Genomic DNA, 14,773 nt, shown 5'->3' with positions numbered 1-14,773 from the left:
CGGGAAGGGGGAGTAGACACTAGAGGGAACTAAAGGAACGAAGGGAGAACGAGGGGGTTTTAAATTTTATTAGATTTTTCGACGCTTTTGATTAACCACTAATAGTATTAATTGGCAAAAGAGACCTTCGCTGCAAAAAGCATCAATTGTGGCGATTCTAAAATTTGACAGAAATAAAATGTCGCTACAGTTACAATACTTTGTTGTGATGAAAAAAATCGCCACAATAGGTGTAAAAAGTCACCACAAAAAAAAATGAACAATAAATCTCCCTCAGTATTTCCCACTTTTGCGATGGAATTCAATGACAACTTAGAAATCGCCGTAAATAATGACCTTTTTTGTGGCGATCTTAAAATCGCCAGAAAATGCCTATTTTCTTGTAGTGGTAACATTAATTAGGATTATTTCACATCTATACCAATAAAGTACAAGACTCCTTTTTTTTTTTTTTTTTTTTTAAGCAAACATGTATAATTTCATTTCATCTAGTATCAAGGAATACAAAGTTTATCTTGTAATACAGGTGTAAAGATCTCAGATGGACCATTTTCAATCCATACTGCCTCCTCCTTAATTCTCATTGCTATTTTTGCTAATTGATGTGCCACTTTATTGCTTTTCCCTGTAAGTATCTTGTAACTGCCAATCTGTTATGCTGCTAAAGATTCTTCTCAAGTCCTCTATTAGTTGATCGTACCATACCCATATCTCCTCTTTAGTATTTACAGCTCTTATCACTACCTAAGCATCACTTTCAAAAACTAGATTTTTCAAGTTCAGTTCTATGCATAATTCCACAAGTCTCCATAGTGCATAAATTTCAGCAAGTATTGGATGACTTACATTCATTTTACTCATGCATAAAGTTACTACCTCACCCTCTACATCCCTCAGGACAATACCTGTACCCATCTTCAAGTCCCTAGAGTCAAAAGAAGCATCCCAGTTTACTTTCACCATTTCCTCACCTAGTCTCTTCCACTTCCCAACACTTCGCCCAGTCCCGGCAACAGATTTCTTATCGGTTACTTTTGTGCCCTTTGAAACTCTTCTAAATTTTCCAAAACTGTTCTTATAGTTCTTTTTGGACTAGAAAACTTCTCTTCAAAGACAAACTTGTTTCTTCTCAACCAGATATTTCTCATTGGTGGAAAAGGAGCAAGAGAGCCCTGTGTTCAAACTGACCTTTAAGCACCAAGAGAGCCCTGTATGTATTTTCCAACCATCTTTTATTCATCCATCACCACTACTTATTATAATAAGTAGATTCTTCTGTATGAAACTATTTACGAGTTTCACAAAAATGGGGATCCTGAGTTTATTTCCCCACATTGTTGGGGTGAAGCTAAACTAAACTAAGCTTTTCTATTATTCTCAGTTGAGGTGAACTTAGAATATCTTACACAAATTTGCAGTTGGTTGTTTGCAAACTTAGCTTATCATCTGGTGAAGAGGCAAGTTTAGAGATGATTGCAAATCATCAACTTATTTCACAAATCTATTATATGGATTTGCACAGTTTAATGATAGAGGTGAAATGACCTCGGTAATAGAGCTCAAACTGGGGTTTAATAAACTGACCTTAGTGCAAAATCTTGGTGAAGGTAAGGAAAATATGAGGAGATAGACGTGGAATTGCAAGGAAAATCCATATACCCAGTTTTGTTATTTGTGCATGAAATGATGCTAAGTATATTTATCAACTTGTCTACAACCATAAACCAAAGATGAATTTATTTTTAGAAGTTTTTCTTGTTGCCATTCAGATTTCATGAAAAAAGGTTTATTTATGGGTCTACAAGCATGCCTTAATCATATTGGGGTTCGGATGATTGTAATCATATTGGGGTTCGGATGATTGTTTTATTACCCACATCATCCAGCTTTGCATACATGGACGTTAGAAAGTAGACTTTATGGGCCTGTAGAAATGTTGCATTTTCACTCAGTTTTGTTATTTGTGCAAACAATGATACTAAGTATATTTATCAAGATGGGGCAGTATGATGAAGTTGTGATTGAGTCCAAATGTTTCATCGTGTTAAAACTTAGAGAGGGTGCTGTGCGAGTTACAGAGAGAAGTTGGAAAACAGAGTACTCGGTGGAGTTGGGGTACTCTTCAAATCAGTGGCTTGTGAAGGTACTGGAGGAGTGCTTGAGCAAGGGGAAGAAGGAGGTTTATTCGGCAACTCGGAATGGTTTCTCTAGTCTTATAGCACAACGTTGTGTTAACAGGCGAGGGAGATTTCTTGAATTATCCGAGTATAATCAGGGAGGGAGGAGAAATGTCATTTGCATTCCTGAGGGTGTTAACGGAGGGGGATGGAGGAAGATGAGGGAGAAGCTGAAAGAGAAAGGTGCGGATGGCTCGATAAGGGTTGGCGTGCATGGAGGAGGGGGCCGGAACCTCGGTAGTGGGGCATTGAGACATAAAGATTGGTCGTATAAGGAGGCGTTGTCCGTGAATATCAACCAGCGGCAGGGTGGTGCGAACGTGCGTGAGCGGCAGGGTGGTGCGAACAGGCGCGATGGCGGTGGGAACCTGCGTGAAGAAGGTGCGAGAGCTACGGGTAGAGGACAAAGGCCATGGCAGAGGGAAGGTACGCTGCATCCTAAGTGTATGTCGTGCCATACGCTGTGTCAGGAGACGTGGGAAGTCAGAAAGGACTTGGCGGATTTGCGGGGACTGATGCATTCACTGCAGAGAGATATGGCTTCACTAGTGAACTTTGCCGGGTCTATTAACGCAATGGAGGAGACGGTGGTTTTAAAAGGGAAGGAGAAGGTTCATGGGCCGGGCTATATGAATAAGGCCCAGTTGAAAACAAAAAAAGGTAAGGGCTGGGCTGTGTGGAGAAAAAAGAGTGGGCCGACGCGGCCCAAATCCAATCTTAGCAGCCCGCCCGTAATCACTCGGGCTGATGGGGCAGGGCCCTCTAGGCTTTCTGGTCAGCAGGTACTTGGGCCTGGGCCGGCTCAGCCCAGGAATGCAGGACTCGGGTCAGAGCCGCCCTCGAGCCCTAGCAGATTCGGGTTTGAGAAACCCGTTTCGTCCACGAGCCCTAGCAGGCTCTCACCCGAGCTGAGCAGCCTCGGGTTTGTGCCGGATAGTCAATCGACGGCGCTGGGTCAGCCGACGGTTACACAGACAGTGCCGACGGTGGCAGTTGTCGCCAATGAAGCGACGCCGGTGCTCTTCGCGCAACAGACGATGGTGGGTTTCGAGGATCGACTTTCTCCACCTCACGTGGGTCAGATACCGCCGACGAAGGGAGGCGGGGGTTTCTCGACTCAGGTGGACCTCTCAGTGAGACATTTGGAGGAGTTTGAGGTGGATGAGGAGGAGAATGATTCGGATGATTTTATGCACTCCGTGGAGGACGAACTATTCATCCCTGAGGCTTGCGGATCTGAGGAGCTTTCGGTAGGGGGTAGCTTTCAGGATAACAGAGTGGGGAATCCAATCCCACTGAACTATTATTTTCCAGACCAAGTTTCAGATTGGGTGATACACAAAGCAAAAGAAATTCGAAATGTGGTAGGGATAGATTGTGATGGGTTTGAGGAGCAGTTCATAGCTTTGTTAACTGCTATGGAAGCTGGTCACCGCCAAAATAAGAAGGGGGAATCGAAGAAAAGCCGAGAATTGAAAAGATTGATGTGGTTGATGAATTCGGAAGGTGGTTCGAGTAGGAATAGGGCAAAAGGGAAGGGGCTGAATATTTCTCAATGAAGCCTAAGATTGTTTCTTGGAATGTTCGGGGCCTCAATGTGGTAGAGAAACGTCTTCGGATTAGACATTTAATTCGTGAGTGGAAAGCGGATATTGTGTGCTTACAGGAGACAAAACTGAAAATGATCAACAGGAAGATTGTGAGGAGTTTATGGAGCAACATATATGTAGATTGGGTTTATTTGGCCTCTTCAGGGGCATCGGGAGGAATGGTGGTGATGTGGGACAAGAGAGTGGTGGAGAAAGTGGAGGAATATATAGGGAGTTTTTTGATAGCGTGTGCATTCAAATGTGTTTCAGATGGTTTTTCGTGGGCATTTGCGGGGGTATATGGGCCTAATCTAGATTCAGACAGAAGCATGTTGTGGGATGAGCTTGTAGGGGTGTATAGTTGGTGGGAGCTCCCTTGGTGCATTGGAGGGGATTTCAATGTGGTTCGTTTTCAAAGTGAATGTTCTGGAAGTAGAAGATTGAGACCAGCAAGTTTGGAGTTCTCGGAGTGTATTTTTGACTTGAATTTGATTGACCTTCCACTTGTTGGGGGTGGAGCAACTTGGTCAAATAATCAGTCTTGGTCCCGATTGGACCGTTTCTTAATTTCACCTGAGTTTGAAAGTCATTTTCCTGATATCTGGCAAACTCGTTTGGCACGCCTAGCATCAGATCATTGGCCAATTTTGCTTGATTGTGGAGGCATTCGTAGTGGTAAAAGGTATTTTAAGTTTGAGAATATGTGGTTGAAGTCTGAAGGTTTCGTGGATAGGGTCAAACAATGGTGGAGTTCGTATCATCTTGAAGGTACACCTAGCTACATTTTTGCAGGCAAATTGAAAGAGTTAAAAAGAGATCTAAAGGTGTGGAACCAACATACTTTTGGCAATGTAGAAGACAATAAAAATTCAAAGTGGGAGGAAATACAGGAGTTAGAAAGACTTCAAGAAGGGAGACCACTTACTGAGGAGGAACAAATTCATAAATCTAGTTTGGCTGTAGATCTTGAGAGGATAATTCTACAAGAAGAGATGTCGTGGCGCCAGAAATCGAGAGCCCTTTGGTTAAAGGAAGGGGATCGGAACACAAAGTTCTTCCATAAAATTGCAAATTCTCATAGAAGAAATAATAACATTGAGATGCTGAAAATTGAAGGGGTCGAGTGTAGAGAAGAAGAAGCAATAAAAGACCATGTGGTAAATTTCTTTGAGGTGCTTCTAACTGAACAGGTGGGGTGGAGGCCGACTTTGAATGGATTGGTTTTTGGTAATATAGAGTTGGAGGAAGTTGAAAGGATGGAAAGGGCATTCGAAGAGGTAGAGGTCTATGATGTAATAAAGAAAATGGCTAAAGATAAGGCACCCGGTCCTGATGGTTTCTCCATGGGTTTTTACCAAGAATGTTGGGAGGTGATAAAGGGAGATCTTATGAAGGTGTTTCAGGAGCTTTTCTCGATTGGCAAATTTGAGAAAAGCCTCAACACCACTTTCCTTGCTTTAATCCCTAAAAAGGTAGGGGCTTCTGAGATCTCCGATTTTCGGCCTATCAGTCTAGTGAATGGTACGTACAAGATCATTGCTAAAGTACTTGCTAATCGTCTGAGTGGGGTCTTGGGACAGATCGTCACTAAGCCCCAAAATGCCTTTGTAAAGGGTAGACAAATACTTGATGCGGCTCTAATTGCTAATGAATGTCTGGACAGTCGTGTGAAGACTGGTAGCCCAGGGCTTATGTGCAAGTTAGATATGGAGAAGGCATATGATCATGTGAATTGGGATTTCCTTCTATATCTACTGGGTAGGTGCGGATTTGGAAACAAATGGAGGTCATGGATCAGATGGTGTATCTCTACGGCAAGATTCTCTGTGTTAATCAACGGCAGTCCAGAGGGTTTCTTCCCGAGTTCGCGTGGCTTGAGACAAGGGGATCCATTATCTCCTTTACTCTTTGTTATTGTTATGGAGGCACTAAGCAGGATGATCTCAGCCTTAGTGACTAATGGTAATATGAGTGGTTTTCAGATTGGATCGCCGAGTAGGGGTACCACCACCATCTCACATTTACTGTTTGCAGATGATACGCTTATTATGTGTGATGCCGAGACAGAACAGTTGAGGGCTGTGAGGGCATTGTTGCTTTGTTTTGAAGCAGTGTCTGGTTTAAAAGTGAATTATGACAAATCTGAGTTGGTGCCTATTGGAGAAGTTCAGAATTTAAGGGTAATGGCTGGTATAATGGGTTGTAAGATAGGGTCTCTCCCTATGAACTATTTGGGATTACCTCTGGGTATAGCCCCGAGGGCGCTTTCTATTTGGGATACTGTGATTGAAAAAGTAGAGAGAAGATTAGCAGGTTGGAAGAGAATGTATTTGTCAAAAGGGGGCAGGATCACGCTTATTAAAAGTACGCTTTCCAATCTACCAACTTATTTCTTATCCTTATTCCCTATACCGGCCAGCGTAGCGGGACGTCTTGAGAAGATACAAAGAGATTTTTTGTGGGGGGGCCTAGGTGAAGAGTTCAAATTCCATTTAGTCAAGTGGGAAATTGTATGTCGTCCAATCTCCAATGGAGGATTGGGTATTAGAAATATGAGGATGTTTAATCGGGCACTACTTGGCAAATGGTTGTGGCGGTATAACAAGGAACCGGATGCCTTATGGAAGATTGTGATTGAGAACAAATATGGTGGTCTCGAGGGGGGTTGGTGTACTAGAGAGGTGCGAGGGGCCGCTGGAATGGGATTATGGAAACACATTAGAAGAGGATGGGTGGTTTTTCATCAACATACAAGATTGCAATTGGGTACAGGTTCAAAGATCAGATTTTGGAAGGATGTTTGGTGTACCAATTGTACTCTACAAGACAGTTTTCCTACACTTTTTGAGATTGCAAATGCTAAAGATGCCATGGTGGCGGAGGTAATGGAAGTTGAAGGTAGAAACATCCTTTGGAATATCAATTTCTTCAGGGCAGCACAGGATTGGGAGATGGGGAGTTTTATAGACTTTTATAGCCTTTTATACTCTTGTCGCCCAAATACCCAGCATACAGATGATTTGTGGTGGTGTCCAACAAGGAAAGGAGTCTTCACTGTTAGCTCCTTTTACAAGGTACTCACACAAGTGCCTGACAGTCAATTTCCTTGGAGAAAGCTCTGGTGCAATAAGGCTCCTCTCAAAGCTTCTTTCTTTGTGTGGACAGCGGCTTTGGGGAAGATTCTTACTACGGATAATCTGAGAAGACGAAACATAATCATAGCAGATTGGTGTTGTATGTGTAAAAGAGGGGGTGAATCGGTGGATCATTTACTTTTACATTGCGAGGTAGCCAGGACTATTTGGGATGCGGTGTTTAACAGAATAGATCTAGCATGGGTGATGCCAGAAACTGTGATGGATGCTTTGGCCTGTTGGACTTCAATTCGAGGAATGAGACAGATTAAAGCGGTTTGGAAGATGATCCCAAACTGTATTTTGTGGTGCTTATGGCAGGAGCGCAATGAGAGGATTTTTGAAGATAAAGAGAGATCAATAGCAGAGCTAAAAATGTTATTTTTTAGGACCCTTTGTAGTTGGGCTCATGCTGTGGACTTTAATGGCATGGAGTTTCATGAGTTTCTAGTTTCTAATGTTCCCACCTAGTTAGGATGGGAGCAGCAGAACTTTTCTTTGTAATTGACACTTTTTGGATGAATATATACTTATTTTACTTATCAAAAAAAAAAGTATATTTATCAACTTGTCTACAATCATAGACCAAAGATGAATTTATATTTATAAGTTTTTCTTGTTGCCATTCAGATTTCATGAAAAAAGGTTTCTTTATGGGTCTACAAGCATGCCTTAATCATATTGGGGTTCGGATGATTATTTTATTACCCACATCATCCAGCTTTATCATACATGGACGTTAGAAAGTAGACTTTATGGCTGTAGAAATGTTGCATTTTCACTCAGTTTTGTTATTTGGTCAAACAATGATACTAAGTATATTTATCAACTTGTCTACAACCATAGACCAAAGATGAATTTATATTTAGAAGTTTTTCTTGTTGCCATTCAGATTTCATGGAAAAAGGTTTCTTTATGGGTCTACCAGCATGCCTTAATCATATTGGGGTTCCAAAGATTGTTTTATTACCCACATCATCCAGCTTTATCATAGAGGAGGAAAGAAAGTTTCGTTTATGGGCCTGTAGAAATGGGGCATTTTCACAATGATTTGTGTAGTGGTTTATATATCTAATTTCACCTGACAGAAAATTTGTGCATACAGTTGCATATAGAATTGATTTCCAAGCATTTGATCCAACAATTAGCCATGAGAGGAACAAGAAGAGGACTTGGTGGACAAGCCGGAATGACACAAACTCGCACACGCGCTAGTGATGGGTGCACATGGAGTGGTCCAACACCTCAGTCGCAACCGTGTAGGTGGACACGAATGGTTGAGCAAAACTCATCATCGGACGACTCAACACAGCCCCCGGATATGGTTTTGGGTACTGAGTTTCCTGAAATTAGCAATGATCCAAATACAAGGCCTGAGAACAATGGTAATAAGTATTGTTTTGGTGGAAATTGTGCAGAATTTCTTAAGGAAGGCTTGGTTTGATTTTTGTACAATATTTATTGTTTTATGAGGTGGCTGGACAATATATAATATTGGTATGCATGCTTGAAGAATCATTGTTAGTTGCATTCAACATACTTATTAACTGGAAGTTTCTCTTTCGATTGAGTGTTGAATTGGTTTGACTTTTGAAATTCATTCCCTACTCATTTAAGACTTTGAGAAGGTCCATGGAATGAATATAAGAATTTCAAGGATGGTGAAAATCTGGAAACACTAATGATAGAGCATCCTAAATCAACTAATTGATGTACTACTGCTAGGTACACCCAGTACACCACTACACATTGGTGATCAAACATCTGTTAGGTACACCCAGTACACAGTAGCCGAAAATAAATACATTATGATCATGACAACTACATATCGGAGAACATATAGATGAGCTTGTGACTGCATTAAACTTAAGCAAAGAAAGAGATAGGAAGAGAGTAATAAAATTTATAAACATTCAAGTTCATTGCCTAATTCAAAGGCAGCATCAGTAAATAATTTCCCATATTAATGCCAAAGTGAGTTACACTTTGGTCTCACCTTCATCCTCCCCATATTATAAATAACTTGGTGGGTTCAGTTTGGCATAAATCGTATTTAGTTTTTTTCCTACTGACTTGTGTAGGTAGAGATATAGTTAGGAGGGGGTAGAGTGGTTCTACTCAAAAGTTTTGGAGATTTCTCTTTTAGCTAGATCTCTAATATGTCTGTTGTTCTTTAGCCATATATGTAAACAACTGGAGAAAATGTGGAACAATTATAAACATTGGGAACTTAGTATGTGGTTTTTCTTTAAAAGAACTAGTTAAGATGGGGCTAGTAATTTGGTGGTAGTGCCCTACAAAGCAGAAAGAGATGACAAACATATTCTTTACTTCTTCTTTTTTCCCTGTAAGAGGTTTTTTTCCTAGTTTAATCATTCATGTAGTGTCTTACAAATCATAATGGGAAGATTCAAATATCTTTACACCCATTAGCTGTATGTTTGTGCAAATCCATACTTAATTTGTTCCAAACGATTACCATCATGTTTAAATTTAAGCATTATATCACTAAAGGTTAAATGAGTCTGCAGAAAATAGAATAAAGCTAGTGATACGTTTGAGATCAATGGTTCTGGACCCAGTAGTTGCTTTAGTGATTATTTCTGTTGTTAGTCATTGATGTCAACATGTCAATGGCAGGGAGAGTACCAATGCGGAGGTGTCGTGGACCAGCTGGGTGCACTGAGCTTATGAAGCTTCGTAAGCATGGTCTCATTCCTTTGAAGATTAATGATGGTGAGAGGGTACCATCATGTGAGAATGCAGTGTTCTTTACAACAAGGGTAACATGGATTATCAAGCATCATGCAACCATGGCTCAAAATACTTGGGATGCTGTAGATACACAAGAAAAAGAGGAGCTGATCAATCGTGTTCGGGTATTGTGCTGCTTGCATTAAACTAAGAAAATAGATTGATATTCTAGTTGAATAAATGAAAGATTAGTTATGTCTATGATCTTAATGTCTATGGACTGATGTCTTTTGGTACGATGTTGCAGGCTGATTTCATTCTAGATTGGAGCAAAAGGAATCATCGCGAGATGGTCGAGAAGAACCTTGGAAAGAAGTTCAATGACTTTCACTACCAGCTTCATAAAATATACATGGGTTGTGCAACCCACGATGAGGCATTACTAAAACCAACCTCGTTGGTGGAACCAGATGTATGGAAAAAGTTATGTGGGAGATGGGGTAGCGACGAATTCAAGGTAACAAGTGACGTATAAAAAACAGTTTGACAATATATTCCAGCTTTACATTTGATGCAATTTAATGGAAAGAGGTATGTGTTGAGTATTGTTAACATTACCATTATAAATATTGCAGAAAATATCCAATCAAAATAAGGCCAATAGGAAAAGGCAGCGTGTGAACCACACAGCAGGCAGAAAGTCTTTTGTGAGGTTAATACAAGAGATGGTAAGATTATTGTCATTTTCAATATCTAAGCTGATTGGTTAGTGCTAGTGTGTAAAGAAAAGAACATCCTTAATATTCATGTATGTAATTGAAGGGTCTGAGCTCATCAAACTTGGTAAACTTCTATAAAGAAACTAGATGGTCAAAGAAGAAAGGGGCATTTGTCACTCCCATGACAGAAACACTCTATGTGCGTGCTCTCTAACTTACCAACTTTGCACTATGTTGTTCCATTCATAGATAAGTAAATAAAGAGTAGGATATTTTTCTAGAATGGTATAAATGATAAAATATATATTTTTGCATCAGAATAATATGATTGAGAAGTTAGATGAGATGGAGCCTGAGGAGCGCACAGATGAGGCTGCAAATATTATATTCCGAGATGTGCTAGGACACAGATGTGGTTATGCAAGAGGACTTGGTGGTTCAATTATACCCGAGCCTAGACCATCATCTATGTCGGCACAATTTGAGCACCTAGCCCAAGAAAATGAGAAACACAAAAATGAGGCAATGATGTACAAGACTGAATTGGATGACTTGAAAAGGTAAGTACGACAATTATTGGTTTGGCAACAATCGTATGACCAGAGGATGAACTCTTTTGAATGTGATTTAGAAAGAGTGTCTAATAGAGACACTCCAGGAAATGTTTAGCTGGATGGCCTTCTAAACTGGGATTTTTTGATATTTTGCTCCATTTGCTGGCAGGCAGATATTTTATTTAATAGTTGTCTAGATTTTTGGGTGCAGGACCCGCATGTTAGTTGTACTTGCTGGATGTTCCTTGGTGGAATTATAAAATGTCCTGGGCAACAATATTTTGGTGGGATTACTCTGTTAAAGGTTATGAGAAAACATTGTAAGTATGCTTTAAAACCCCTAGAAACTGCATGTATTTTCTTCAATGGCTAAGAGAGTTGCTGATGCATATTCTATAAGATTAGTTATGATGCTAGTGATATTAAAACCTTGAAACTTGAGAGATGTATACCAGGTACAAAGAAATGTTTGGTAATTTTTTCTGTAATAGACTATAGGTACAGATTTATGTTGAATATACATGTAAAGATTCAGATATTTGATCATATGCTGTTATTTGCATAACTCAGGTACTATTGGAATTTAGAAGCCTTTGCATTATATTGGGAGATTTGTATAATCAGCTCTAACAATGTTTCTTCACAACAATAGGTCATTGGGTCACTCTTTGTGAGTATTTAGGTAAACTTAAAAATAGCCCTGTCTATTTCATGAGATTTATGGTGGGGTCAACTTGGTTTTGTTTTAATTGAAGTAAGGTGGTGCAACTAGTTATTGGGATTTTGTAAAGAATGTTGCATACATTCTTTTTAACCAATTCCATATAATATTTCCGTATATTATATGGAAATCAGTCCTTGCATGCATACATAGTTATAATTTGGCTGGTGAAAACTAACTGCGTAGCACTGTTTTCAATATTTGGTGGGGTGGAAGAAACAAAAATGGCATATAAGATATCCTTTGCTGGAATTTTGGGCTTAGGTGGTAATTTTCACCATTCATTCCCCTGTTTTTTGCATGGCTATATACTTGCATATTTTTAAGCCTCAAATGTAGTGCATATGATATAGTACTTGAATATCATATCATAGGAAAGATATTTGGACAGGTTTGCAAATTTGTGCATTAGGTGTGTGCCATATGATATGTAGTTTTAAGTCACATATATAGGGCTGAAAATTGTATCCACCCTATCGATGGTTTGAGTTGTGACTATTGTTAAATCAAATACATGAGGCCAACTGGTTTAGGGTTGATATGTTCTCCTCCTGCAGCCCATGCCTCAAAACTGTTATGTTTTACATTGATAAACAGAGAAGGGTATTTATTCTTGACCCTAGAGCAGTGAACTGGAAAAAGTTAAGCCATTGCCTGATGCATCTTCTATTTTCCTATGAAATATGGATGATATAACAGATTTTAATGAATTATTGGAGGCTTTTGCTTAGTTTAGTTTGTTCATGTAATGAGTGACATAAGTTTAGTTCGTTGATGACATGATTGGCATGAATTGTTGTCTGCTTTAGTTTGCTGCAATGACTGGCATAATTAGTTTAGTTTTTGGTTGATTATTTTTATCTTACAAGGTAGACATAAAAAATTACTTCAAGCACATGAATAATTGTTTGAAGCATGTATATTTTTCAGGTAGAAAGCAAATGGCATATGTTGATATAAATCACCCAAGCTGGAATTTTTTGATGCAACACTACAAAAGCCTGCTGGATGCTACATATGTGGATTCACTCCCAGGTTTAAATTAATGTATAGGGTTTAAGGTTAATGTATAACCATGTTGACAACATTCTTGGTTGAGATGCACACATTCTTCATCAAGTGTTTAGTGTCAGTAAATGGAGATAGGAATTTAAGTAATTGCATGACAATTAGAAGGAACCTGCTATAATGTATGATGTAAAAAGTAAATGAAATGTTCACATTGAAGTTTTTTTGATGAAATCTGGATGGTAATGTACATGATAATTATTGGAAAAAGTGTATGGTGTTTGAATTATATTAAATCTAAAACAAAAGTCCTCAAAATCTGGTACTTGGCAGAGTACTAAATGAGAGGAATCTCAAAGCTAATTTGGCATTGGTAAAGCTTAAATTCTTCCTTGGCTACATACGTTACTACTCTTTAGACAAAATCTTCTTGAACTTCTTTATTTTTTCTGAGTTAGTGTGGTGTAAAGAATGCTTAATCTAATTAGATCCTGTTACCACAAATTGCAAAGTATAGATATGTAGTATCTAAATTTCTTTAATTCCCCTGTTTTTTATAAAGAATAATCTATATGCATTTTAGATGAGCAGGACGTATGGTTTAAATTTCTAAATTCCCGTGAAGTAGTGGTATATGCTAATATATGCTATTTCCCTAGCTCTTATTATATATAATATTGCTCCAAGGTTGTAGTTTATTTTTGGCATTTTATTCATTAGTCACAGAGTACGTACTGAGCTATTGGGATAAATATAAATTAGATGCATCTACACATCTCTATCTAATTTTCTGATCATGATCTTTAAATTAAAGAAGAAGAATTTTTTATGATTGGTCATTATAAATTCATGAAACATATACTGGGGCAAGGAATCAATATAAATAAAATATATTTAATGATTGGTGGAGAATCAATATGCATGCCAAGATGCTATACAGGAATTTATGCGATAGAGGTTGTTTCAATTCAGATTGAGTACATATTGAATGACTTTGCTAACTAACCTGGGTGAAGAACATCAGCTTTAAATAACGTAAAGCAGAAATTGAAGCCAGCGAATCCAAAAACCCATAAATTCCTGCAACGACGTGCTGCATCAGTGAACCCAAAAACCCATAAATTTGCTCTGATCAACTATTGTTTGAAGCCACCGTTCAGAAAACCCATCAATCTAATAAACCGAGTGGGTTCTTATAATTTATTCACCGCATACCCAAAAACCCATATGTGCCTGTACAGCTGTAAATTTGTAAGCAAGCGCGCGGTGATATTAATTGGCATTTCCTACACCATACATGCTCACCGTATGTAAAATCCATCTGAGATTGCGGCGTGGTAATCTAATTCACCGCATGTAGAAGAATAACCAAATGCGGGGATCTCGCTATTTCACCGTATGGATCAGCACCATCTTCTTGCGGCGTCATAATCAAATTCACCGCATGTTGAATAAAAAAAATTGCAGGGATCTCGATCTTTCACCGTATGTAAAATCCTTGAATTTGCGGCGTCTATAAATTCACCGCAACCTTGGGAAGAAAGCTTCTTTGCGGCCAGCCCCAAATTCGCCGAAATCTGGATTTTACGGACCCGCAAAATCGCCGTAAATCACCCCAAATTTGCGACGCCTCATCATCGTAATTGCCCTTCTCCCAAATTGGCAAGGCGATTTTGCTGCGAGAGATGAACCGCCGAGTTAGGTGCAGCAATTGCGGCCGCTGATGATTTATCACCGAAAATCAACTGAGCAGACGTTTTACTTTCGACCGATTAGCGAAGAGTAATTATCGCAGTTTCTGAAAATTTGTTGCGAGAAAACAGGGGAAATGCGGGGATTTCGCTCCCCGCGAGAAGGAAAATTTCCTGTAGTGTTTATACTCACAAGCTTATTGTAATCAAAGCTTAAGTCTAGCAAGCATCCAAATTGATAGATATTTGGTCATATGTAAAGCGCCTATGGGTGGTGCTGTGAAGATTAACTGGGATGCAACTTTTGATCCAAAAAATAAGAAGATGGGGACATGTGTGATTATTAGAGATGAAGGGGAAGTCCTAGTCTCTCTGAGTATGCCAAAGTCACAAATCACCTCTCAAGCCCTTGCTGAATCCACTGCTTTGTGGAGAGTTCTAAATTTGGATGTTGAGTTAGGAATTGGAGCTGCTATATTTGAAGGG

General features: G+C 39.3%; 1 protein-coding gene across 4 annotated transcripts; it reads left to right on the top strand.

The window, feature by feature from the left end:
- Positions 1-1,767: 1,767 nt before the first annotated feature.
- LOC109000855 lies at positions 1,768-12,669 on the top strand. Of its 4 annotated transcripts, XR_004799112.1 has the most exons (7): positions 1,768-1,784; positions 7,808-8,285; positions 9,541-9,779; positions 9,902-10,111; positions 10,230-10,322; positions 10,632-11,187; positions 12,519-12,669. XR_004799112.1 is itself a non-coding variant. In XM_035687000.1 (5 exons), the coding sequence occupies exons 1-5, from the start codon at positions 8,051-8,053 to the stop codon at positions 10,875-10,877; spliced, it is 1,023 nt and encodes a 340-aa protein (XP_035542893.1). In that variant the 5' UTR covers positions 7,729-8,050; the 3' UTR covers positions 10,878-12,510. The 4 variants fall into 4 exon arrangements, 1 of the variants encoding a protein (XP_035542893.1); XR_004799111.1 differs by lacking the exon at positions 1,768-1,784 and having other exon boundaries at positions 7,729-8,285; XR_004799113.1 differs by lacking the exons at positions 1,768-1,784; positions 12,519-12,669 and having other exon boundaries at positions 7,729-8,285; positions 10,230-10,512; positions 10,632-10,720.
- Positions 12,670-14,773: the final 2,104 nt, after the last annotated feature.

This window comes from Juglans regia, unplaced genomic scaffold (assembly GCF_001411555.2).
Source record: "Juglans regia cultivar Chandler unplaced genomic scaffold, Walnut 2.0 Scaffold_301, whole genome shotgun sequence".
Lineage (NCBI taxonomy): Eukaryota > Viridiplantae > Streptophyta > Magnoliopsida > Fagales > Juglandaceae > Juglans > Juglans regia.
This window is presented reverse-complemented; position numbering and strand designations above follow the sequence as displayed.